Source organism: Mus caroli, unplaced genomic scaffold, assembly GCF_978045245.1.
Source record: "Mus caroli unplaced genomic scaffold, Mus_caroli_1 scaffold_5, whole genome shotgun sequence".
Lineage (NCBI taxonomy): Eukaryota > Metazoa > Chordata > Mammalia > Rodentia > Muridae > Mus > Mus caroli.
In genome coordinates this window covers 150,911,417-150,938,722 of record NW_028227260.1, presented here as the reverse complement: position 1 = coordinate 150,938,722, position 27,306 = coordinate 150,911,417, and the positions used below count along the sequence as shown (strand labels likewise).

At 45.3% G+C, this 27,306-nt stretch overlaps 1 protein-coding gene across 1 annotated transcript; it reads left to right on the top strand.

Moving 5' to 3' along the window:
• The first annotated feature begins 5,176 nt into the window (after positions 1 to 5,176).
• On the top strand, positions 5,177 to 18,371 carry Gpkow (G-patch domain and KOW motifs). The gene is made up of 11 exons (XM_085838298.1): positions 5,177 to 5,420; positions 6,461 to 6,621; positions 6,724 to 6,848; positions 10,582 to 10,691; positions 11,523 to 11,736; positions 13,617 to 13,749; positions 14,319 to 14,457; positions 14,636 to 14,759; positions 14,990 to 15,059; positions 16,080 to 16,165; positions 16,241 to 18,371. Exons 1-11 carry the CDS (start codon positions 5,251 to 5,253, stop codon positions 16,373 to 16,375), a joined length of 1,467 nt encoding a protein of 488 aa, XP_085694424.1. The 5' UTR covers positions 5,177 to 5,250; the 3' UTR covers positions 16,376 to 18,371.
• The last annotated feature ends 8,935 nt before the right edge of the window (positions 18,372 to 27,306 follow it).

Sequence of the window (27,306 nt, the reverse complement as noted above, 5' to 3'; positions counted from 1 at the left end):
GAGGCCTTGGGTTCCCCTAGAACTAGAATACAGATGATTCTAAGCCACTGTGTAGGTGCTGGGAACAGAACTGGGGTCCCCTGCAGGAGCAACAGATGATCTTTACCAGTTGAGTTATCGCTCCAGCCCCATTTCCAGTCATCTAAATTTCCTTCCTTCCATCGTTCATTTGCTGGTTTGTTCGGTGTGCACCTGTGTTCACCTTATGGATTCTCTGTGGGGATCAGAGACCAGTTTCGGGAGCCAGTTCTCTCCTTGCACTGTTGGTCCCAAGGATAAAACTCAGTTGGTCAGTTGGTCAGGCTTGGTGACATGTACCTGAATATACATGTATGTGTATACACACACACACACACATATATATATATATATATATATATATATATAGAGAGAGAGAGAGAGAGAGAGTTAAGAACTGAAATTTTCTTACTGGGCATAGACTCTCATGTGTATAATTTGGGTTCTCTGGAAGAGCAGCAAGTGCTCTTAACAATTTTTTTTTTTTTTTTTTTTTAGCTCTAGCTGGCCTGGAACCCAGAGATCTGCTTGTGTCTGTATTCCACATTCTGGAATCAAAGGCATGCACTATTATACCCAACTTTTTTTTCTTTAGGAAAGTGAGAAGCTAGTTTCTTTTTTTTTGTTTTGTTTTGTTTTGCTTTTCAAGACAGGGTTTCTCTGTGTAGCCCTGGCTGTCCTGGAACTCACTTTGTAGACCAGGCTGGCCTGGAACTCAGAAATCCGCCTGCCTCTGCCTCCCGAGTGCTGGGATTAAAGGCATGAACCACCATGCCCGGCCTTAATCAGGATATTTGAGGTGGGAAGATCCACTTTTAATCTGGGCCACACCATCTGCTGGGAGTTTATATAAAGGACATGGAAGAAGGAAGCTTGCTCTCTTTGCTTGTGCTGCCTCTAGAAGTAGTTACCACGTCAGCTGTGACAATTTACCTCAAAGGCAATGACATCATTGAGAATAAGCAGATACCATCTTTAATTCATCCGTATCAATATTGTTGGTAGTAAAAATAACAGGGTAGTGAAGTGGCGCCACCTATGGTTCGAACTACAGGGGAGGCTGAGCCAACAAGTGCTGGGAGCCTAGGAACTCCAGGCCAAACCAGGCAAATATGGCAAGAACCAGTCTCTTCCAGAAAAATGAAAAGGACGTTGTGATGGCACAGGCCTTTAATCCCAGCATATGGGAGGCAGAGGGAGGTGAGTTGGAGGTTAGCCTCACCTACAAATCGAGTTCCAAGCAACTTAATGTCACAAAGTGAGACCCTTTTTCAAGAAACAACAAAACAAAACACACATGCGCGCACACACACTAAAAAAAAAAAAAAAAAAAAAAAAAAAAATCCCCCCAAACCACCAACAACAAAATAGCCAGGCATAGCGCAACACACCTGTAATCCCAGCTTCTAAAGAGACTCCAAGACATGGGGGTGACAAGTTCCAAAATAGCCATCTGGGTTGTGTAGCGAGAACCTGTATTGCCGATAGCAAAATAACAGCAAAAGTCAAGCTAAAGAAATAAATCTTGCCGGGCATGGTGGCGCACGCCTTTAGTCCCAGCACTCGGGAGGCAGAGGCAGGTGGATTTCTGAGTTCGAGGTCAGCCTGGTCTACAGAGTGAGTTCCAGGACAGCCAGGGCTATACAGAGAAACCCTGTCTCGAAAAACCAAAAAAAAAAAATCTTAAAATAGATAAAAGGAAGATAATAGCTTAGTGTATTATAATCCCAACTCAGGAAACTCAGGCAGAAAGATTTTCAATACATAGTAAGCTCCACACCAGCCTGAGTTATGTAAGGTGACCCATTCTCAGAACCACACATACAAAAAAAAACAGATTATTGGCTCATTCCCATAAATCCGCTGTGGTGGTTTCAATAAGATTGGCCCCCATAGATTCATATATTTGAATGTCTGGCCATAGGGAGTAGCACCATTAGGGTGTGACCTCACTGGAGGAGCTGTGACCTTGTTGGAGGAAGTGTGTCACTGTTAAGGAAGGCTTTGAGGTCTCCTAGCCTCAGGTTCTGGCAAGTGTGGAATTCAGTCTCTTTCCTGACTGCCTTCAGATCAAGAGGCAGAATTCTCGGCTCTTCAAGCACTATGTCTGTCAGCATGCTGCTGTGCTTCCCAGCACGATGATAATGGACTAAACCCCTGAAACTGTAGGCCAGCCTCAATTAAATGTTTTCCTTTATAAGAGTTGCCTTGGCCATGGTGTCTGTTCACCACAATGAAAACACTAACTATGGCATCCGCATGAGCCAAGTCAAAACAGATTTTTAAAAAAGAAAAAAGACTTTAAAGACAAGTATTCTGCATTAATTCTGCTCCCAGAGGCCATAAGTTATTAAATAAAAATCCCACTGCAACCTAAGTGCTCCTACGGTCAGGTCAGGTCCTGAGGGGTAGGAAGCCGGTCTCTGAGGTTTTTACTGAATGGACATGTTGTCAAACTACTTATTAGATATTTGTATATTTATTGTTGTTTATTTGAGACAGGTTTCTCTATACAACCCTCTCAGAGATTCACTTGTCACTGCTTCCCAAGTACTGAGATTGAAGGTGTGCTCTGCTGTGTCCCGCTCTCAATGTTTATGCTTAAGAGCACAGATTTATTTTGTGGGCAGTGGTGAATGCAGAGCTTCAAAACAAATCAAGGTGAAGAAGTGACTTTGAATACTCAGTCCTAAATGGGACATTTAAATCACACACACACACACACAGGGAGAGGGAGAGAGAGAGAGAGAGAGAGAGAGAACATCATGTAAGAGCTTGAAGGATGGGGAGGAGTATAGTGAAAGACTATCTTGTGGACATGGCATGGCCGTTGTTGTGCTTTATAAGAATATAAGGGAGGAGAAGGAATATGTCTGGTGGATGTTCAGTCAGGTGTGGGGGAAGGGGGTGCCTCTGCGGGGCCATGCTGAAGCAATCCTTCCCCGTGAGGGACCAGCCACAGACAGTATAGTGTAGAATAGAGTTTATTCAGGGCATGGGAAGGGGAGTTGAGAGGATAGAGACAAAGAAAGGCAGAGAGAGAGAGAGAGAGAGAGAGAGAGAGAGAGAGAGAGAAGAAGAAGAAGAAGAAGAAGAAGAAGAAGGAGGAGGAGGAGGAGGAGGAGGAGGAGAGGCTGGCCATGAGCACGTGGAGAGAGAGGGTGGAGAGGAATGAGGAGAGAGAGGATATGGAGCAAGAGAGAGAGGAGGGGCAAGTAGCCCCTTTTATAGCACAGTCAGGCACACCTGGCTATTGCCAAGTAACTGTGGGGCAGAGCTTAGACTAAATGCCAACAGCTGTTGTACTCCTGAACTCACATGCACAAAACAACTCATCAACCCATCATGGATGGGGGAAGAGCACATTAGGCCCCATCCTCCCTTGGGAACTATAGTCAGTTAATGGTTGGTAGGTGTTACATTCCTCAGTGATGTGGCTGCCATAAACTGCCCTTGCTCAAGTAAACAGCTCATATAAGCAACCCTAGTTAAACACAGTATGGTGATGAAGGTACCTAAAGAGCTTAGCTTGAGAGTTTGTGGTCTGAAAACTTCTTTTTCCTATAGCTTTATGGATTTATTTAATTATTTATTTATTATATGTAAGTACACTGTAGCTGTCTTCAGACACTCCAGAAGAGGGCATCAGATCTCATTACAGATGGTTGTGAGCCACCATGTGGTTGCTGGGATTTCAACTCAGGACCTTCAGAAGAGTCAGTGCTTTTAACCGCTGAGCCATCTCTCCAGCCCTATGGATATTTTTCTATTGCATTCTCCACGTATATTAATCAAGGGTTTATTGCTTCAATGAAACACCATAACCAAAAAGCAAGTTGGCTTACATTTCCACATCACTGTTCATCATTGAAGGACAAGAACTCAAACATGGCAGGAACCTGGATGGGTGCTGCTTACTGGCTTGCTCCCTGTGGCATGCTCAACCTGCTTTGTTACAGCACCCAGGACCACCAGCCCAAGGATAACACCACCCAAATGGGCTAGGCCCTCCTCTATTAATCACTAATTGACAAAATGCCCTATAGCTGGACTTTATAGAAGCATTTCCTCAGGGCTGGTAAGATGGCTCAGTGGTGAAGAGCACTGACTACTCTTCCAAATGGGTCCTGAGTTCAAATCCCAGGAACCACATGGTGGCTCACAACCATCTGTAATGAAATCTGACTCCCTCTTCTGAAGTGTCTGAAAACAGCTACAGATAATAAATAAATAAATTTTATTATTTTTTTTTAAAAGCATTTCCTCAACTGAGACTCCTTCCTCTCTGACTACTCCAGCTTGTCTCAAGTTGACACACAAAACCAGCCACTGCACAGTTATTCACTTTACATATAATTAGATAAAAATGTTTTCATATTTAATTCATTTGTTCATGTTTACATGTATATGTGTGCTTGCATGGCATGGCACTTGTGGCGCCGTCAGAGGCAACTAGTGGCTAACTCTATCTTTTCACTATGTAGGATCTTCAAGAACTCAGGTCTTCAGATTTGGTAGCAGACACTATTACCCATTAAGTCATCTTGTGTAAATGAAACTTTTTTTTTTTTTTCGAGACAGGGTTTCTCTGTGTGGCCCTGGCTGTCCTGGAACTCACTTTGTAGACCAGGCTGGCCTCGAACTCAGAAATCCGCCTGCCTCTGCCTCCCGAGTGCTGGGATTAAAGGCGTGCGCCACCACTGGCCGGCAGTAAATGTAACTTTTATTTGCCTGATGTAATTGTTGTCTCCATGGTTTACTACTTCCATCTGCTAAAGTAGACCTAGCCCTGGAAGCTTCCAGCCTCTGTCAGTAAGGTTCACATTGTGGAAGCACATTATGAGTTTTATTTATTTTGTTTTGTATATATAAACATTTTGCCTGAATTCATGTTCGTGCATCACATGCGTGCATGGTGCCTGAGGATGTCGGGAAAGGGTATAGGATACCCTAGAACTGAATTCATACCGGTTGAATACCGAGGAATAACCTAATCAATCTTCCACAGCGGCTATACCACTGAGAACTACATTTCCCAGGATGCTTGATACGGCACGTTCCTATGACGTTTCAAAGAGTTTCTGAGCCCTGATTCCCGTTTCCCACGGCTACAAAGCACTTGTCTTTGAGGCGTTGCATTCTGGGATTGATTCTTACGTTTCCGGGCCAGCCCCTCACGGCTCGAGCTAAACTTCCCAGCCAGCGCAACGCTCGCCTGTGACTGGAGCGAAGATGGCGGACCGTGAAAGTCCGCCGCCGCCTGCCCGGTCAATGGCTCCAATTTCTTTCGGGTTCACTCGCACGTCTGTCCGGAGGCGACTGGCAGACCTCGGAGATGGCGAAAGACAGGCCCCAGAGGAGAAAGATTTCTTGGCGACCGTGGAAGGGAGGGAGCTGCAGAGGTGAAACGCCGGGTCTTTCGCGTTTTGGAAATCTGTGAAATGGGCTTAAGCAGGAGGGCAGAGTTAAGAGTTGTTTGTCCTGGTGACAGTGGCCTGGAAAGCCTGAAACACTGCCTCGGGAAATTTATGGAGGTAACCAGGAGTGGCGGCAAACGCCTATAGGTCAGGACCTGGGAGGCTGGCGCAGGAGGATCAGGAATTGAACGCTAGCCTGGGCAATTAAAAAACAAACAGGAAGAACATAAGAATTTAAGGGCAAGAAGAGGGAGGTTTGTTAGGTGGGTGAAATGGGCCTGAGAACCAGAGGTATAGATTCCTCAGGAAAAAAAAGGCGTTGGGACTTGAGTATGTGTACCTTTTGAGAAAATGACAGGATTCTTCCCGTCTCAGCTGAAATTATGGGAGCTTCTCCGATTTGGAGAACGAGGCAAATTCAAGTCTGGGGAGGCCATCAGCAGTATAATTAAGAAACAAAGGTCCGAAAGGCCTAAGTGGGGGACTTCTAAAAGGCAGCTTGCCGGCCTGGAACTGGGAAGAATCTGGACTAAAGATGATAATTTGTAGGCCATTATGGTTGAAGGCCTAAGGCTGATTCCCACAAGACACACTTAAAGAGATGATCCATGGTTGTAATTCCAGCACTAGGAGATTGCATCAGGCTGACTTTATAAGACCAGCGTGAGCTAAATCGTGAGATCTCTCAAAAAAAAAAAAAAATGAGTGGACCTGTGAATAGTAACCTGTGAACATGGTCCATAGGACTGGGCATTGATCTATCTATCTTTCTTTCTTTCTGGCCATTGAAATTGATTTTCTTTGTTTCCTAACCTCCTTTCTATCTTGATATTTATACTTTCTTTCTTTGGAGGGGGTGTCCTGGAACTCACCCTGTAGATCAGGCAGGCCTTGAACTCAGAGATCCTCCTGCTTCTGCCTCCTGAGTGCTGCTGGAATTAAAGTCATGCGTCACCACTGCTGGCCTGATATTTCTGCTTTGTAACACGTCTACTTTCCCAACCTTTTTTCTCTCCTGACGTAAGTGTGAACCCTCCCGAAGCCCCCAAGGAGCTGGTTATCCCATTGATCCAGAATGGCTCTCGCAGGCAACCTCTGTCCAAGAACCCTAAGCCATCTTCAGAAACTAGCACCGTGTTGATGTCAGACGGTGTGTTGTCCCAGGCTGTGAAGGAACTCATTGAGGGTGAGTGGACCCTGTCTCTTTGCTCTGCCCCAGTGCAGATAGAAGGGGAAGGTGTTGGAAGGATAGGCTGTGGCCTCATTGATCCCTCCCATTCTTCCTTAGAATCCAAGAAGTCTCTGGAGGAGAGGGAGAATGCAGGTGTTGACCCCACGCTCACTATCCCCATGATCCAGAAAGGATGTACTCCCAGTGAGGAAGGATCAGACAGCGAACCTCAGGCTGAGACAGTGAGCGGCCCCTCTACCTCCCTCCTACACTGTTCCCTCTGCCCTGGCTGCCTAGCCTCCTTGCACATAGCAGGGAAAGTGTGTGTGTGTGTCCCAAAGCCCTGCCAATTAGCCTTTCCTCCTTCCATTCTTATTAGAAAAATTAACAAAATAGATAGGGTATTTTAAAAATGTACCTGAATTCTGGGATGATGTGAATGAGGTGGACAAGTAAACAGGAAGTACAGGTGCCATGAGGCTATGCACTGTTTGGAGCCGCATTGGCCTGTTTCCTCTTTCCTTGTTTCTTCGGTCTGATTTCAGACTGCATGCTTGAGGAGCACTAAGAAAGCCTATTACTGGATTGCAGTGACTGATGAGGGGTTGGGCAGTGGATGAAGGCAGAGGGGGCTAGGACAAGAAAGGACATTCTGAGCTCCAGAGGGCTCCTGTCTTTTACTGTGAGTGAAGTGAGAGCTAAGAGGATGTCTTGAGGAGACAAGGGTTATAACAGGGTCCCCATTGTCTGCCCTGACCAAAAATGACTAGGAAGTGAAGGTAGGGAAGGAAGAAAGGAACCTAATCCAGGATACAGGTCACAAGGACACACACATCCATAGGAGTGGCCGGAGTGAGGGCTGGAAGGACAGTTAGGGTTTAGTGAGAGAAGAATGATCAGAGTGGGCACTGTTTAGTTTTACGACACAGGGTTTCTCTGTGTAGCCCTGGCTGTCCTGGAACTCACTCTGTAGACCAGGCTGGCCTCGAACTCAGAAATCGCCTGCCTCTGCCTCCCAAGGGCTGGGATTAAAGGCGTCCTCTACCATGCCCAGCTCAGAGTGGGCACTCTTAATGGCAGCAACAGCCCAAGAAAGCCACACTTATGGGTCAATCTGAGGCAACTTGCAGTGTGCTGTGTCATTGGAAAGGAATGAAGAAATGACAGCAGAAGAGATGGAAAGTGTGTTTGTGGAAGTCAAGTTTTGAGCTCAGCTTCTTAGCTTTTTAGTTTTTTTTTGTCCTTTTGACACAGGGTTTCTCTGTATAACAGAGCTCCTCTGGCCATCCTGAACTCACTTATGTAGACCAGGCTGACCTCAAACTCACAGAGATCCACCTCCCTCTACCTTCTGAGTGCTAGGATTAAAGATACATGTCATCATGCCTGGCTAGTATTTTAGCTTTATTCAGACAACTTTTGTGATACATCCTGTCTTTCAGCTGAGCTGGTCTTAGCCTTCTCCTGTGCTTTGCTTTCTTCTTTCTGTGACAGTCTCATGTTGTCTAAGCTGGCCTTGAATTCACTCTGTTGACAAAAATGACCTTGAACTTCATGCTTACAACTCTAATCAGGCTTTGTGGTCTGCCCTACTTTTTTGGAAACAGGGTCTTGCTGTATTCCTGACTGTTGTGAATTTCTATGTAGATTAGGCTGGCCTCAAACTCAGAGAGATCTGCCTGCCTCTGCCTCCCAAGTGCTGGAACTAAAGGTGTGCAAACTACATCCCACTTCGCCTTCCTTAAGAAAACAAAACTCGCCGGGCGTGGTGGCGCACGCCTTTAATCCCAGCACTCGGGAGGCAGAGGCAGGCGGATTTCTGAGTTCGAGGCCAGCCTGGGCTACAGAGTGAGTTCCAGGACAGCCAGGACTACACAGAGAAACCCTGTCTCGAAAAACCAAAAAAAAAATAAAAAAATAATAAAAAAAGAGTTTTGTTTTTTTTTTTTTTTTTTTTTTTTTCGAACTCAGAAATCCGCCTGCCTCTGCCTCCCGAGTGCTGGGATTAAAGGCGTGCGCCACCACGCCCGGTGTTTTTTTTTTATTTTTACTTTTCATGCTTTGATTGGAATTCAGGACCTTCCCTGTGCTAAAATGCCTGTTATTGAGCTATACTTTTTTTTTTTTTTTTTTTTTTGGTTTTTTGAGACAGGGTTTCTCTGTGTAGCCCTGGCTGTCCTGGAATGAGCTATGCTACTTGCCTGTACTTCATTCTATCCTGTTCTGGCCTTGACCTCATCTCTCTAATTTCCCCATCTCCAAGCCTCCATACCCATCTACATCTCAGATGACCACAATTCTAGCCATCCGTCCTCTCAGCTTAAAATCCTTGGAGCCAATCCTTGACTTCCCTTTTTATTTCATATTCTGCACATAGCCTATCAGCCCAACCTCATCATCTCCACTTCAATAGATCCAGAAGCCACATTACTAGCATCCTGGGCAGAGGCAGCATCTGGACTGTTTCTCATGGGTCTTTCTAGGGGCTCCCATGTGACTCTTGGTCCCATGACGTTCCCAGTTCTCCTCATTAATTCCTTACCATCTCTGCTTCCACCTTTCCTGTTGATTTCCATGGTTCTTTTTTATTTAAATATTTTTTATAAGGTATTTCCCTCATTTACATTTCCAATGCTATCCCTAAAGTCCCCCATACCCTCCCCCCACTCCCCTACCCACCCATTCCCATGTTTTGGCCCTGGCATTCCCCTGTACTGGGGAATATAAAGTTTGCAAGTCCAATGGGCCTCTCTTTCCAGTAATGGCCGACTAGGCCATCTTTTGATACATATGCAGCTAGAGGATTTCCATGGTTCTTAACCATACATACAAAGTCTAACCTTACTGCAGGCCCTCTTTTTGCTTGTTTTGTGTTCTGAGATAGAGCTTCACTGTGTAGCTCAGGCTGGCCTTGAGCTCACAGAGATAAGCTGCTCCCACCTCCCAAGTATGCCTTTTATTTTTACAACCGAGTCTGTTTGGAGCAGTCATCTCACATCCTCATCTGTTCTGCTATCTTTTATTATTTATCTGATAAAATGTCTTGTCGTGGCTCCCATCTCCCTTTGAATTCCCTTAGCCAGGTATTTTTTTGAGTTTGGGTTTGGCTTTGAGATTGGGGGTGGGGGAAGTCCCAGCATGTTGCCCAAGCTGGTTTCAAATTCTTGGGTTTAAGCTAGACTCCACCCTTACCTATACATAGCAGGGCCTACTGGACAGTGCCACTTTATTTTTAAATGTGTCACCACTTGATGTATCGTGTTTTCAGAACTCGATTTGTTGTATGTCTTGACAACTAGATCATAAGGCCCAACAGACTTTATCCATTTTATTAGTTCCTTATCCTCAGCACCTAAATAAAAGGTCCTGTAAATCTTTTGAAAGCATGTGGATATTTGTTGAAGCTGGGTATGGTGGTCCATGTATTACATCCCAGCCCTTAGGAGACAGGGGCAGGCTGTTCTCTGAGTTTAAAGCCTGCTGGTCTGGTCAACAGAGAGAGTTCCAGGACAGCCAGGGCTACATAGTGAGAGCCTGTCTCAAACAAACAAACTGGGAAGAAGGGGCAGTAGAGCAATGGCTCAGAGTTAAGAACACTTGCTCTTATAGAAAGCCTGAGTTCAATCCCAGCACCTACATGCTCACAATCATCCATACCTCCAGTTCCAGGGCATCAAATGCTCACTTCTGACCTCCACTGAAACCAAGCACAACACACATCATGGTCATACATATATGTAAGGAAACATTCAGACACATAGCATAAAATAATTCTAAAAGACCTTTTGTTGTTACTGAAAGACCCCGGGGTGGAGGAGCAGAGTGAGGAGTGATAAGAAATGAAAACTGTCCTTCAAGCTATCTGTTCAGGGGCCAGGGCTGGAGAAAGTCAGCCCGTGAGTGGCAGGCAGCAAGTGCAAGGCAGAGGGCCCATCCCAAGCAAAACCTGACTCTCTTCTCCTGCCTGACTAATAGGTGCCAGAAGAAGCCGACTATGAGGCAGTCCCTGTGGAGGCCTATGGGCTGGCCATGTTGCGGGGCATGGGATGGAAACCTGGCAAGGGCATCGGCAATACCTTCAGTCAGTGAGTTTGGGGGGAGTATGGGGGGGACACAATGGGTATAAATAAGACCCCTGTGGTTACATTTAATCGAGAACCATCTAGGTGCTGAGAGAGGACATTATCAACCTCACCAGGTCAGTAGTTACCCACTACTGTTTCAAACCGTGCTTTCTACAGCGTTGTTATTCCAAAAGAACAAAGCAAAAAGCAGACAACCTCAGATTGGTCTTCAGAACACTAAGGTCCTCTTTGTGGATCAGTTTCCTATCTGAAAAAGGCAGGCGCTACTAACCTCACAGCTTTGTTGCAAGAGTACGATTTAGTCCCTAGTAAACTAGCAGAAACTAAACATCTTTTTTTTTACATTTATTTATTTTTATATATAAGTACACTGTAGCTGTCTTCAAACACACCAGAAGAGGGCATCAGATCTCATTACAGATGGTTGTGAGCCACTATGTAGTTGCTGGGATTTGAACTCAGGACCTTCGGAAGAACAGTCAGTGCTCTTAACCACTGAGCCATCTCTCCAGCCCCAAAACTAAACATCTTTTCTCTTATTTTATGGACTTATAATCCTTTTGTTGGGCTGGTGTGTAGCCCAGTGACACAAGCTTACCTACCATGTAAAAGGTCTTGCATCTGTAGAACTGAAAGCAAAATCCCTTTGCAGTTGTAAATCCCAAAGACTTCCTAAGTCATTTGGTAAGCCAAACAGACTGTGATTGATTGATAGTGAGCATTCTTTACTGTTCCCTGCTCTGTGTACACATTATATGATCTCTTCTGTAAATAGATTAGATGTTGGAAGGCTTGCCTTTTGTACTCCTACAAGCCTATTTTTCTCTGCAGGGTAGTGAAGCCCCGAGTCAACTCTATAAGGCCCAAGGGCTTAGGGCTAGGTGCCAACCGGATGGAGGCTCAAGACTTGGCTTCCGTAGGCTCTCACCACCCACCAAGACCAGATGGGGATCGAGAGAATGATAAGGAAGGCCAACCTCAAGGGCTGATGCATGGAAGAGCTGTGGTTGTCCTTTCTGGCCCCTACCGGGGCCTCTATGGCAAGGTAAGAAAACACATTCCTGACGCCATGTCAGGTAGCTGGAGTGAGGAAGCCTGGTGGTTAGGAAAGGCTGCCAGGTGTCATGGTACATGCCTGTAATCCTACTACTGCAGACACTGAGGCAGGGAGATCACAAAGTCAAGAGCTTCTTGGCTTCTGTAGGAAATTCAAAGGCAGCCTAGCAATTGTCCAAAGTAAAATAAATATTTTAAAGGACTAGGGATCTAGCTCAGTAAGTAGGAAGAGGTACCAAGCAGAAAAAATAAAACCATAGTGAGTTCAAAGCCACCCTCAGGTATTTAAGCAAAACTTGTGCCCAAAAAAACAAGAGGCTGGGGAGATAGCTCATGGAAAAGAGCTTCCTACCCAAGCTTGAAGACCCCCAAAGCCTGTGTAAAACTCAGCAAAGTGTGGCAGCTACAAGGCCTTTGAGCTTCAGTCTCAACCAGAAGGGAGAAAAGACCATGTCCCATAACTTTCACGAAACTTAAGTATTGAAGCTGAAGAAACCATGTTAACCCAGTACCTAAGAAACTCCAACAGAATTGCTGCCTGGGGTATATGACAAATACTAGTCTGGCCTGGACCCTGTCTTCAACAAAGTGAAAGCTGGGGAGATGTCTCAGTGTGTAAAGTGCCTGACTCGCATGCAAGCGTGAGGACATGAGTTTGGGTCCCCAGTACCACGGAAGAGCCAAGCATACACCCATCTATAGCCCAGAGCTGGGGAGGAGAGACTCGAGGTGGATCTCTGGGGCTCATTGGCCAGCCAGCAGGGCTGAGTCAGTGAGCTCCAGGTTCACTGTCTCAAAAACGAAAAACAAAACGGTGGTGGGGGCTGGAGAGTTGGCTCAGCAGTTAAGAGTATTTGCACCGGGCGTGGTGGCGCACGCCTTTAATCCCAGCACTCGGGAGGCAGAGGCAGGCGGATTTCTGAGTTCGAGGCCAGCCTGGTCTACAAAGTGAGCTCCAGGACAGCCAGAGCTATAAAGAGAAACCCTGTCTCGAAAAACCAAAAAAAAAAAAAAAAAAAAAAAGAGTATTTGCTGCTCTCCCAGACCTGGGTTCAATTTCCAGCACCATGTAGCTCACAACCGTCCATTCCCAGGAGATCCAACACCCTCTTCTGGACTCAACAGACACCAGGCATGCACATGACATGGTGTACAAACACATACATGCAAGCAAAAACATGCTACTCACACATAAATAAAAATGTCAAAGAAGTAAGGTGCTTCACATCTTTAATCCCAGCACTCAAAAGGCAAAGGCAGGCAGATCTCTGTAACTTTGAAGATAGCCTGCTAATAGAGTGAGTTCCAGGCCAGCCTGGGCTATCTACATCTACATCTACATAGTTTCAAAAAAAAAGGCAAAAGCATTAGGTAACAAACATTTAAGGAAGATGCCTGCTGTCAACATCTGTCCTCCACACACATGTGCACACACCACACAAACAGCAGGTATGTGCATGTAGACCACAAGTCTTCGTTTTCCATTTTGCTAAGGGAAACACAGGAACAGAGACCTGGTCCCACTTCTTGGGAGTCATGGTTTGAGAGACCAGACAAAGGAACCATGCCTGCTCCTAATCACCAAAGGTCACAGTGTATGTTTGGGCATAGTGGTGTACACCTTGAATCACAGCACTCAAAGATGGGTGGATCTCTAAGTTATTGGCCAACCTCTGCTATCTAGGAGAACTCCTATTCGAAAAACAAACAAACAAACAAATGCAAAGGTTAAAGCTGAGAGAGAGAGGCAGACAGACAGACAGACCGATCAACCAAGCCTGGTGGAGGAGGTAAGGGCTAGAGATTTTAGGGCTAGCAATAGTCCATTCACACTCTGCCTTCTCCCTTCCTCCTTCCTTCCCACCTTAGGTAGAAGGCCTAGATCCTGACAATGTACGGGCCATGGTTCGGTTGGCAGTGGGCAACCGCATTGTGACTGTTAGTGAGTATTGCCTGCGGCCTGTTTCCCAGCAGGAGTTTGATAGCCACACCTCGAAGCCAGGTGAGTCTTTTAGAGCTGGAGACTTAGAGAAGCATGGGAACAGGCAGGCTCTCCAGGTCTGTAAGGAGAAAGGGCACTCTGTGACTTCCAGTCACAGGTCAGGGATGAGAAGTGACGAGTAGTTTATTTACTTTTTGTTTGATGGTGCTGGGATTAGAACCCAGAGCCTTGACAGTGCTTATCGGGCTCTAGCAATGAGCCCTACCCTCAGCCTAGTTTGTTCAGTTTAACTGTGAAGAGTTTTATCTAACACCATGCATCTTCATCCTCTCTGAGCAGTAAGAAATGGAATCCAGTTTCTACCCCAAGAGGTCCTCATGTATTTAAAGTGGCAGTCCCCTCTTTCGCTAAATATGAGACTAGGGTTAGGGTATGAGCAAGGAGAGGCTAACAGAACAGTGGTGCCTGTGGCTCTTCTTCCACTCTTGTGAACACCAGGCAGTTGACTCTGCTATCTTTGTTGTGGGCCTGGTGGTTGAGAGGGACTTCTTGAAGGAGGTGGATTGGGAATGAAATGCCAGTGACACAGTAAGGCTTTCTTCTTGCTGTCCCTATACCCCCTTGAACAGGCCATGTGAGCAAAACTTCCACAGAGCAGCAAAACAGAGCAGCTGGAACAGCCTCGTCATTGAAGGCTGTACAGAATCCGGAAGACTCAAAGAGGAGGCACAAGGATTCGGAAAAGAAGCGGAAACACTCTCCCGACCGGTAGGAGCTAATCCACTGGACTTACATGGTATGAGGTGGCTCAAGGAGTCAAGGCAAAGCAGGGCATAGAAGGAACTGGGAACAGCAGTAGGGGCAGGTTTTACAGCATGGCTTTTAAAGATAGGCCAGCTGCAACATGAGTATAACAAGCTAAGCTAGCTCCTGGCTTTTTCCACAGACAGGATGGACCAGTGCCCAAGACTGAGAAAGCAGCCCCTAGAAACAAGCACTGGTTGCATAGGGACCTACGTGTGCGGTTCATTGACAAACTACACAAGAGTGGCCGCTATTATAACACCAAGGTATGATCCCTACCACTGGAGGCCCCTTCTTCACCCAGGACTGTACCCTCTAACTTTCTTTTGGTTTGCTTGGTTGGTTTGTTTGTTTTTTTGGAGACAGGGTTTCTCTGTGTAGCCCTGGCTGTCCTGGAACTCACTTTGTAGACCAGGCTGGCCTCAAACTCAGAAATCTGCCTGCCTTTCAGCCACCCTTTAACTTTCTAACATCTTACTTCTATTCATCTCTCTAGATGACAATTGAAGATGTCCTGAGCCCAGACACATGTGTGTGTCGGACGGATGAAGGCCGAATTCTGGAAGGTAAGCCTGAGCTACTATACCCAGGATGTTCCCAGGATGATAAAGAACGGGTCTATTTGAGGAGGTGGAGTGATGGCTCACTGGTTAAGAAAGAGCACTGGCTGCTTTTCCAGAGGATTCAAGTTTAATTCCCAGCACCCATATAGCAGCTCATAACTGTCTGTAACTCCAGTTCCAGAGGATCTGTCTGCCGTCCTCTTCTGACATCCACATGGTGGCTCACAACCATCTGTAACGAAATCTAATGCCCTCTTCTGGAGTGTCTGAAGCTGGTAGTGGTGGTGCACACCGGGAGGATTTGCTGACGGAGTGTCTGAAGACAGCTACAGTGTAGTCATATAAACAGATCTTTAAAAAGAAAAGAAATGGAGAAAGGGGGGATGGAAAAGTACAGAAAAGAAAAGAAAAAAAAGAATCTCAGGCCAAGATCTGGGAAGTTAGGCAGGATTCAGGTTGTTTGCAAGACCCAGCATCCTCTTTCAGAGCAGATACTTCCTTGAAAGAGATAGCCTAGAGCCGGGCGTGGTGGCGCACGCCTTTAATCCCAGCACTCGGGAGGCAGAGGCAGGCGGATTTCTGAGTTCCAGGCCAGCCTGGTCTACAAAGTGAGTTCCAAGACAGCCAGGGCTATACAGAGAAACCCTGTCTCGAAAAACCAAAAAAAAAAAAAAAGAAAGAAAGAAAGAGATAGCCTAAACCCTATGTATTTTCCAAGTTAGAGTAGCAGGAAATGACAATTTGTCCCTATCAAAACTATTGCCTTTACAGGAAGGAGTGTACTGAGCTTGCACTACAGGGCAGGCTGAAAACATGCCCAGTACATAGTTTCTGTATAAAATGCTCCTGTATTGTGGTAATTTCTGTAAACGACTCCTTGGTTTTCTCACCTGTGAAATGTAGTGACTCCATCTATCAGCAGGATATAAGAGTAACTCTAATAAATATTAGAAAGGCCCTCCCGACAGGATCTGGCCAGGCTGGTTCTTGCTGTGGACCTCATTCCCTGTCCCTCATCTGTAGATGTGAGAGAAGACATGCTGGAGACCCTGATTCCCAAGGGAGAAGGCCACCGTGTGATGGTGGTGCTGGGACCACATGCTGGAAAGGTAAATCCCATGTCTGAAGATCAGGTCACTGTGCATGTTGGCTGACCTTGCTCACTCTGCCCCATCCTTCCTCAGGTGGGACTTCTTAGGAGTCGGGACAGAGCGCAGAGTCACGCTTTGGTCCAACTTGGGAGAGAGAACCAGGTGGTGGAGCTCCACTATAACGCCATCTGCCAGTACGTGGGCCCCGGTGACTCAGATGAAGACTGACACATGGACCACTGCCCGTCACTCAGATGCCAGGGAGAAGACAGATGTTCTGTCCTCCTTTGAGATGCAAGGATGGGGATGTGACTAGATAGAGTTTACCAAAATTTAGAGTGTGATAAAAACCATTTTAAATAGTGGAAGGATGAAATCAAAACCAGTATGTAAACTGTAAATTTGGGTGGAAGCTGAGATGATCAAAGTGGAAACACTTCATTTCTTAGCCTCATTTCCCTGCTGAGGGTTCAGGACAAGTTAAATTCCCCATTCAGTACATAGTTTTACCCTTGGAACATAAAATCCGTGAAGTCTGTCCCCAGACAAACACAATAGAATCTGCAATGCTGCATCTCAGAACAACTTCCTGAGTCTGGATCTTGAATGGTCTTCAAAGGCTCTTTTTTTTTTTTAAGATTTATTGTATTTTGTTGTTGTTTTATGTGTGTGTAAGAGAGAACGAGTATGTGATTGTGATTACAAACGCTTCCAGAGAGAGAGAAAATATGTGAATGCTCAGAGACCATTAATGTTGAGTTGCCCCGGAGTTGAAGTTACAGACAATTGCAAGCTGCCCTGCATGGGTGTTAGGAAGCAGACCTGGATCCTTTGGAAGTACAGTAAGCACTCTTAAGCACTGAGCCACCTCTCCAGCTCCTGTGCCCATATGGTAAAGGACTCTTGCTCAGGATTGTGCTACTAGCACATACTTTTGACCTCTAGGAATGTCCCTGGGCTGATGATGCACTGAAGAGAAAGGGGAACTTCTGCCTATGAACAGCATGAGTTAGTTCCAATTTCCAAAGGAGCTAGTCACTTCTAGTCCCCATACATGGCTTAGGTTAAAAGGTATTTCTGACTCATGCAGTTTCTTTGCTTGCCATGGGTGATTATATTATTTTTTTTAATAAAAGTTTATTGTTGAGAATCCTGAACCGCTTTCCTGCTTGGTGGTTGGAGAAGTCAGAGCCTTAGACACAATTGTTTCTAAATAATCCCTAATATATATATAGTATTTAACTTAGACCTGTGCCACAGGTAAAAATACCCAACTTGTCAGCCCGCCACACTGAAAAGAATCAAAACATCCCAATGATACTGGTAAATGTGGCTAGAACTGGGCTGAACTCTGGCCAAAATAAACAGACAAAAAGACATGAGCCACACACAGTGTGGTGGCCCATATCTGTAATCTAGCACTTGAGAGGCTGAGGCAGGAAAATTCCCATGAGTCTGAGGAGCTTCACTGAAAAACCTAGCAGGAAATGTGCTAGGTGTAGTAGCACACACCTTTGATCTTCGCACTCAGGAGACAGAAGTAGGCAGATCTCCATGAGTGTGAAGCCAGCCTGGTCTACAAAACAGGCCCCAGGCCAGCCAGAACTCATACTAAGAACCTATCTATCTCAAATAAGAAAGGATACTGTGGTTTTCTCCCTTCCTATTGTCCCTTTTATGTCTTCTCTTATCTAATTGCTATATCTAAGACTTTGATACTGTAGGGGACAGTGGACATCTTATTCCTGATTTCCGAGGAAGTGCTCAGTGTGTCTATATTTAATATAATGTTGGCTATAGATTTATTGTATATAGCATTATTATTTTGACATATTTCCATGTATTTCTACAGTCTCAGAGCTTTTATCACTTTGTCAAATGGGTTTTCAGCATTTACTTTAATGATTCATGTTTTTCTGTCTTTGAGTTTGTTTATATGCCGTATTCCGTTTACTGATTTGTGTATGTTGAAACACCTTTAAACACCTTTGCCTTTGGGACTGAAGCCTACTTGGTCATAATGTGTAATCTTCTCAATGTGTTCCTAGATTCAATTTGTAAGCATTTTGTTAGGATTTTTTAACATAACATTTTTATTGACTCTGAGAATTTCACATCATACATCCTCGTCACACTTCCCAGTCCTTCCATGTCTGTCCCCGACACTACTTTGTGACCTCCCTGCCAAAACAAGTTAAAATAAAAATAAGCCGCATTTGTGTTATCTCTGTAGTCACTGGAGCATAGTCAGACTCTCGGTGGCCTGCCTCCTAAGGAGAACGGAGTCCTTCCTATGTAGGCTAGTACTTTTTGGAGAGTTGGGATAGGGCTTGTCACAGAAGCCTTTTATGGTCTTCTGTCTTAGCTGTGTGTCTGCAGTCACAGCAAAAGTAGCCTCCCTGCTCTTCACAGCAGAAGCACAGATCATGGACATTCCCAAAGTTTCTGATGACAGCACAGACCTTGAACATGGCCTCAAGCTGCAGTAGGACCACAGACCCAGACGCCCATCCGGCAACAAGGACACCAACATGGCCTTAGGTCACAGCAAAGACCATGGTCTTCAGGGGTAACATGGGTCACAGACATCAATACAGACCCTGGCTGTAGTAGGACCGCAGACATGGCTCTCATCAGCAGTACATGCCAGATGTCACCATGGCCTCAGATGGCAGTGCAGGCCGCTCAAATTAGTATAGTCCCAAGGCTGCAGCACAGAGCTCAGATACCTGCATGGCCCTCAGTAGTAAAATAAGCCACAAACATCATCACAGTTCCCTGTGGCTAGCTTCTGCCATGCCTGCCTAGGGATTTTTGCATCTATGTTCAAAGAAATTGGTCTATAATAGTTTTCTGTTCTTTTCTTGTTTTGTTTTGTTTTTTGTTGTTGTTGTTTGTTTTTCGAGACAGGGTTTCTCTGTGTAGCCCTGGCTGTCCTGGAACTCACTCTGTAGACCAGGCTGGCCTCAAACTCAGAAATCTGCCTGCCTCTGCCTCCCAAGTGCTGGGATTAAAGGCGTGTGCCACCACTGCCTGGCTGGTATCAAGATTATTATATAATTATGTTCTCTTGATATGATTCTTTACTTAAAAGACTCTATCGAGCCTACTAGAAAATTTGTAGACCTGATGTACACTCAGAATAAGTTGTAGGATACAAAATAAGCATTGAAAATAGCATTTCAGCACTCAGAAGTCAAGAGACAGGCAGGTTCCTGTGAGTTCAAGGCCAACATAGTATACTATGTAGAGAGTTCCAGGCCAATCAGGGCTACATACCAAAACTGTCTCAAAACAACAGCAACAACAACAAAAAACAAGTAGCCTTCATTTATACTAACAGTCTACTTATCCAAGAAAGAAAACAGGAAAAATATTCCATTCAAAGTAACTCCCCCGAAATAAGTAGGAATATGTTTAACCAAAGTGAAAGACCTCTCCAAAGAAAATTCAAGATATTAACACAGAAGTCACAGAAGATGTTAGTCAATGGAAAATTATTCCATACTTCTGGATAGACAGAATTAATATTGTGAAAATATCTATACAACCAAAATTAAGTTACAGAATTAATGTAATGATGCCTATCAGAATCACCATGTCATACTTAACAGGTTTAGAAAAAAATTCATATGGAACCACAATATACCACGTATAGTCAAAGCAATTATACTGAATGTCAAATTATACTATGCACCTGTGGTGATGAAGACAGTGGTATTTGAAAAAAATAGGCAGATAGACCAATAAAATAGAGAACCCAGAAATAAAATGGCTAAGCTATACCCACTTTCTTTTTGACAAAGAAAACCAGAACATTCTTTGCAAAAAGAACCTAGGAAGGAGCTAGAGCCGTGGCCCAGTGGTTACCTGTGCTTTCTGCTTTTGCAGAGGACCCCACACTGGATGACTTACAACCTCTATCAAATGCCATAATTTAAAACCTGAAATACTCAAAGGTTTAGAAGGAAACATAGGAAATACCTTTCAAGGTATTGGGTTCCTTCCTTCCTTTTCTCTTCCTCTCTCTCCCTCTCCCTCCCTCTCTCCTCTCTCTTCTTCTTTTCTCTCTCCTCTCTCTCTCTCTCCCTCTCTCTCCCTCTCCCCCCCCCTCCTTTCTCCAAACATAGTCTTGAGTCCTGCAACTCATTACACAGACCAGACCTCTGCCTCCGGTGTGCTGGGATTAAAGGCACTTTTCACCATGTCTGAACCAAAGACCTTTTCTTAATAGATCATCAACAGCACAAGAACTAATCCAAACATCAAGAGATGGGATTGCATGAAAATAACACTTCCTGTCCAGCAAAGGAACAGTAGGCAGAGCAAAGAGCCTCCAGAAGAAACTTTACTAGCTATACCTCAGACAAATGGTGATATCAAGAATTTGCAAAGAATTGCAGAAATTAACAAGGAAACAAGACTGCTGGTCGTCACATGAGACAGGGAACAGAACAGACAACTTAAAAAATACAAATGGACCAGGCAGTGGTGGCACATGACTTTAATCCCAGCACTGCTGACGCAGAGGCAGGCAGATCTCTGAATTTGAGGTCTACACAGAGAAACCCTGTCTCAAAAAAAAAAAAAAGTCAATAACTTTGAAAGTGTTCAGTATCCCTGACCATTAGGAAAATGCAAATAAAAACTACATTGAGGTAACACCCAACCCCAGTCAGAATAGCTATCAATAAATATGACAATGTTACAAAGAATGTTAGTGGTGGTACAAATTAATAAAGCCATTGTTTGGAGTCTTCTCAAAGAATTAAAAATGGAACTGCTATATGACCCAGCTATCTTACTCCTAGGTAAATAGCCTGTCATACCCTATCATAACTCCATACCCTATCATAGAGATATTGACACCCCCATGTTTATTGCTGCTTTAATCATTATAGCAAAGAACTGGAATCACACACACACATGCACACCAACTTTTCATTAGCTACATATAAAAAATGAAATGTTATTCAGTTCTAACAAGAAGTTAAAAATTTTCCAGGAAAAGAGATGGTCTTGGACTGTGTTAAGCAAGGTCTCACAATTTCAGAAAAAAATGCATGTTTTCTCATATTTGGATACAGTATAAATAAAAAAAGAACAAGAAAGGCAAAGTATAAGACAATGAGGAAGGACTGTATGCAGGTAATGGACATGAGTTATGGGTGAAGATATAAAGGGAGTTATTTTTTTATTTGATATCTGTAGGTGTTTTGCGTGCGTTTCCATCTGTGCACCTGTGAGTGCCTGAGGTCTCCATTTGGGTGCTGAGAATTGAACCCGGTCCTTTGGAAGAGCAACCAGTGATCGTAACAGCTGGACCATCTCTTTAGAGCTTATTGTTATTATTTTTGTTATTCTTTATTCTTTTTCTTTGGGGCGAGGCAGGGAGGATGTGAAGACAGGATTTCACCAAGTTCCTGTCCTGGAACTCGGCATGTATACCAGGGTGTTCCCAAACTCAAAGCTCTCCGAGTGCTTGGATCAAAAAGATGGGCTCCCGATTATTATTCTTATAAAATATCAGAGTAATGTTCAGTATTCCCCAAGCCCCTCCCCACCCTCCTCGGCCTCTCCTGTAATCTCAGTGCTCAGAGGTTAGGCAGGAGGATCTCCTGGAGTTTTAGACCACTGTGGCCAGCACCGTACGTTCGAGGCCAGCTTGGACATACATAGTATGCGACCTTGTCTCTAAAATAAAAACCAGGTCGCCCCAGCAAGTCTTTCTTCCCTCACAAATGCTGTGGTCTCAGGACTGAATCCACCCTGAGAATTGGTGTTCTGGGAAGTAACCACTCCAAAGCCTGCGATGCTAGCGTGGCCCAAACCACTGCGTGTGGCCTGGGGGGCGCCCACATCGCGACCCCTACGACCCGGCGCATGCGCGGCCGCCCGGACGGAACCACACGGCTGCCCGGCGAGGGGGAATCGGGAGCGGAGCCGCCGCCCGCGCTCCCGCGCGCCACTGCGGAGGGCGGCATTCTTGGGACGTTCCACTTGCTGAAGGGGGCGCAGTGAGGAAGCGGCGCCTGGCCACGAACGGCCACCAGTCCGCTCGCCCTAGAACCCCGTCATGGTATGTCTTCTTCATGGTGACTCTGGCGGATGGCAAGATCGAGTCAGCGGAAGGCCTCTATGCCACCCACCACGTTCAGCCGCTTTCCCCTAACCCCCTAATCCTTCCTTTTGGAACCGGCTCCCAAGGCACTCGCGCAGGCCATTGGTTCGGAAGCTGCCCTGGTGGGCTCTGATTGGCCCTCTTCCGGATAGAGGCGGGTCTTCCTTTCTGAGGCTGAGGCCCTGGGAATAACGTGGCTCCGCCTCCACAGTCAAGTTCCTGCAGACTGCCTCCGGGCATGCGCAGTGATTGTAGCCCGTGAACTGGGCATCCGGCGTGGGTAAAGGGTTCAAATACCACGTCAGTCTGTAAAATTAGTCGGGTAAAAGGTCAGCGGAGGGTACTTGTTTACTGTCGAAGTTCTTATCATAACTATTTTCTGAGGTAGCAGATTAAAAGTTATCAATCCTAGGGCTGGTGAGATGGCTCAGTGGATAAGAGCACCCGACTGCTTTTCCGAAGGTCCAGAGTTCAAATCCCAGCAACCACATGGTGGCTCACAACCATCCGCAACGAGATCTGGCGCCCTCTTCTGGAGTGTCTGAAGACAGCTACAGTGTACTTATATATAATAAATAAATCTTTAAAAAAAAAAGTTATCAATCCTATTGTGTACATGGTTGTACCTCATTTGTCCCTGGTATAAGTGTTGACTGCATTTTATCCCAGTGGTGGGAACTTGACTTCCCAATCTAACACAATTGGCTAACCAAAGCTAAGGCGAATAGAAAAATCTCAGAATACAAGTCCTTGCCAGACTAACTACTTCTGATTAAAAAAAAAAAAAAATTCCTCACTATTCTCCCCACCATTTATTATGCTTTTTTTTTTTGGTCTTTCGAGACAGGGTTTCTCTGTGTAGCTCTGGCTGTCCTGGCACTCACTTTGTAGACCAGGCTGGCGAACTCAGAAATCCGCCTGTCTTATTATGCGTCTTTTTCAAACGTAGCAAGCATATGTTGGCCATTTGATGTCTCTTACTGTTATAAGTGATGACTTACACGCCTTAAAACAGTGGTTTCTCGACCTTCGTCGTGCTTTGACTCTTTAATGCAGCTTCTCGTGTTGTGGTGACCCCCAAACATAAAATTATTTCGCTGCTACTTCATAACTAATTTTACTACTGTTATAATTTTTTTTTTTTTTTGGTTTTTCGACACAGGGTTTCTCTGTGTAGCCCTGGCTGTCCTGGAACTCACTTTGTAGACCAGGCTGGCCTCGAACTCAGAAATCTGCCTCCCGAGTGCTGGGATTAAAGGCGTGCGCCACCACGCCCGGTTACTGTTATAAATTGTAAAGCAAATATCTGTTTTCCGGTTGTCTTAGTTGAGATCCAGTTGTGGGTTGTGCCCCACATGTTGAGAAACCCTGGCTTAAGGTCGGTATGCCTCCCAAAGGGGAGTCTTTGGGTCAAGCAACTGAGCTGGCCCAGCTAGAATGTGAGCTTTACACCCTCTCCAGAAATTCGATTACTTGCCTAGAAAGAAGTTTTTACAAGCCTTTTACTGCTATTTACGATTCTCCCCTCTGGAAGGGTCACTGCAAAACTGTTTAGGAACCAGATTAGAGGTCAGATTGCCCAAAACACATTGGCATGTCTAGTCTTGGGCAAGGAAGAACCTGACAAGAGGAACAGATATTTTTGTCTTTTAGAAAAAAACACCCATGGAAGGAGTTACAGAGACAATGTTTGGAGCTGTGACGAAAGGATGGACCATCTAGAGACTGCCATATCCAGGGATCCATCCCATAATCAGCCTCCAAACGTTGACACCATTGCATACACTAGCAAGATTTTGCTGAAAGGACCCAGATATAGCTGTTTCTTGTGAGACTATGCCGGGGCCTAGCAAACACAGAAGTGGATGCTCACAGTCAGCTATTGGATGGATCACAGGGCCCCCAATGGAGGAGCTAGAGAAAGTATCCAAGGAGTTAAAGGGATCTGCAACCCTGTAGGTGCAACAACATTATGAACTAACCAGTATCCCCAGAGCTTGTGTCTCTAGCTGCATATGTATCAAAAGATGGCCTAGTCGGCCATCACTGGGAAGAGAGGCCCATTGGACTTGCAAACTTTATATGCCCCAGTACAGGGGAATGCCAGGGCCAAAAAGTGGGAGTGGGTGGGTAGGGGAGTGGGGGGGAGGGTATGGGGGACTTTAGGGATAGCATTGGAAATGTAAATGAGGAAAATACCTAATAAAAAATTTTTTAAAAATTTAAAAAAAATAAAAAGAAAAGAAAAGAAAAAAGAGGGGGGGGGGCTGGAGAGATGGCTCAGTGGTTAAGAGCACTGACTGCTCTTCCCGAAGGTCCTGAGTTCAAATCCCGGCAACCACACGGTGGCTCACAACTATCTGTAATGAGATCTGGCGCCCTCTTCTGGAGTGTGTCTGAAGACAACTACAGTGTACTTACATGTAATAAATAAATCTTTAAAAAAGAGGCTGGAGAGATAGCTCAGCAGTTAAGAGCCCTGATTGGTCCTCCAGAGGTCCTGAGTTCAATTCCCAGCAACCTCATGGTGGCTCACAACCATCTGTAATGGATCTGATGTTCTCTTCTGGTGTGTCTGAAGAGAGCAAAGTGTACTGACATACATAAAATAGGGTTGGGGGAAGCCGGGCGTGGTGGCGCACGCCTTTAATCCCAGCCCTTGGGAGGCAGGGGAAGGTGGATTTCTGAGTTCAAGGCCAGCCTGGTCTACAGAGTGAGTTCCCATACAGCCAGGGCTACACAGAGAAACCCTGTCATGATTTCTCAATGTTAACAACTATGTAAATTATAGATAAATAAGTAAATAGATGACCATAAAAGAAGTGGCCCTGGGAGCCGGGCGTGGTGGCGCATGCCTTTGAACCCAGCACTCAGGAGGCAGAGGCAGGCGGATTTCTGAGTTCAAGGCCAGCCTGGTCTATCTACAAAGTGAGTCTCAGGACAGCCAGGGCTACACAGAGAAACCCTGTCTGCCTATCTCTGCCTCCTAAATGCTGGGCATGCACCCAGCATGCACCACCATGGCTTGGTTCTTTAAAACATTCTTTCAAGAAGATGTGACACTCCAATTTAAGCAAACTTTCTATTGTCAGAGTTTCTTTCTGTACAATAAGCCATAAATTCATAGGGACTGAGCTCCACCAGCTCCGGGCTCCTGCCCATCACCTTCATTATTTAATAGATTCTTGTTGGTTTTGTTTGTTTGAAATGAGGTGTCACTGTGTATCCCTGGCTGGCTCACTATATAGGCAGAGTGGTCCGGAACTCCCAGAGTTCTGACACTCCTCGAGCACCGAGTGTACATGGTGCCCAGACATACATGCAAACAAAACAGATACTCAAAATGTATTCTGGGGGGGTGGGTATGGGCGACTTTTGGGATAGCATTGAAAATGTAAACGAGGAAAATACCTAATAAAAAAATTTTAAAAAATGTATTCTGAAGAACTGAATCACACATGGTTATAAAAGCAGGAAAGTACTGGCACTGAAGTGGACCAAGGACACAGAGGGAGGTCAGCACACAACCCCTGCATGGAGAGTCGCCAAGTACAGGGGAGGGTATGAAAATAAAACCTAGTTCCCTATATAATACTCTGTGGCAAGGCCCACTGTGGTTAAAATGAAGGCTTAAGAATCTTTGGATGGAAGCCGGGCGTGGTGGCGCACGCCTTTAATCCCAGCACTCGGGAGGCAGAGGCAGGCGGATTTCTGAGTTCGAGGCCAGCCTGGTCTACAAAGTGAGTTCCAGGACAGCCAGGGCTATACAGAGAAACCCTGTCTCGAAAAACCAAAAAAAAAAAAAAAAAATCTTTCGATGGAAGGAAACAGCATGATTAAGTCACACCAGTAATCCTAGCACTCAGGAGGCTGAGGCAGGAGGATTGTTAGGAGTTCAAGCCCAGCCTGGACTATATAGTGAATATCAGACCATTCAAGAAAACACAGTATGATTGGATCTCAAAAAAATTTTTTTTTACATTTATTTTGCGTGTTTGAGGAGGGGGCATGTGTTCCATGGTGTGCTTGTAGAGGTCAGAGGACAACTTTCTAGAGTGAGTTCTCTCCTTCCACCAATGAACTCAAGTCGTCAGGCTTGGTGACAAGTGCACACACATGCTGAGCCATCTCACTGGCCCAAAAGAAGTAATTCTCAAAAGGGGAGGTGATATCTTTTTTTTTTTTTCAGATTTATTTTACGTGTATGCGTGAATGTTTTGTCTGTATATATGTATTGCACCATACGTGTGTCTGGCGCCATTAGAGGAAAGAAGGGGTCACAGATGGTCATGTGCTACCATGTGGGAGCTGGGAGGAAAGCCCAGGTCCTCTGAAAGAATGAGTGCTCTTAACTGCTGAACCACCTCTCAGGCCCAAATTGTGTTTAAGACATCTGTTTTCTTAGCCGGGCGTGGTGGCGCACGCCTTTAATCCCAGCACTTGGGAGGCAGAGGCAGGCGGATTTCTGAGTTCGAGGCCAGCCTGGTCTACAAAGTGAGTTCCAGGACAGCCAGAGCTATACAGAGAAACCCTGTCTTGAAAAAACAAAAAAAAAAAAAAAGGGGGCTGGTGAGATGGCTCAGTGGGTAAGAGCACCCGACTGCTCTTCCAGAGGTCCAGAGTTCAAATCCCAGCAACCACATGGTGGCTCACAACCATCCGTAATGAGATCTGGCGCCCTCTTCTGGAGTGTCTGAGGACAGCTACAGTGTACTTAAATATAATAAATAAATAAATCTTTAAAAAAAAAAAAAAAAAAAGAAAAACCAAAAAAAAAAAAAAAAGACATCTCTTTTCTTTTCTTTTCTTTTCTTTTCTTTTCTTTTCTTTTCTTTTCTTTTTTTTCCCTCCAAGGCTGGGATTCTCTGTGTGACCCTGGCTGTCCTGGCACTCACTCTGTCCATGCTGGCCTTAAACTCACACAGAGATTCACCTGCCTCTGCCTCCTGAGTGCTGGGGTTAGAGGTGTGTGCTACTAGTGGACTGCTTGAGAATATTTCTATTTAAAAGAAACAGTCTCTATGTTGACAACCTTTAC

Excerpts from the sequence above, each read along its gene's own strand:
- Gpkow (XM_085838298.1), top strand. The coding sequence starts at position 5,251 with ATGGCGGACCGTGAAAGTCCGCCGCCGCCTGCCCGGTCAATGGCTCCA. Across the intron at positions 13,750-14,318 it reads TAGCCACACCTCGAAGCCAG|GCCATGTGAGCAAAACTTCC; the intron begins GTGAGTCTTTTA and ends CCCCTTGAACAG. Across the intron at positions 15,060-16,079 it reads TGAAGGCCGAATTCTGGAAG|ATGTGAGAGAAGACATGCTG; the intron begins GTAAGCCTGAGC and ends CCTCATCTGTAG.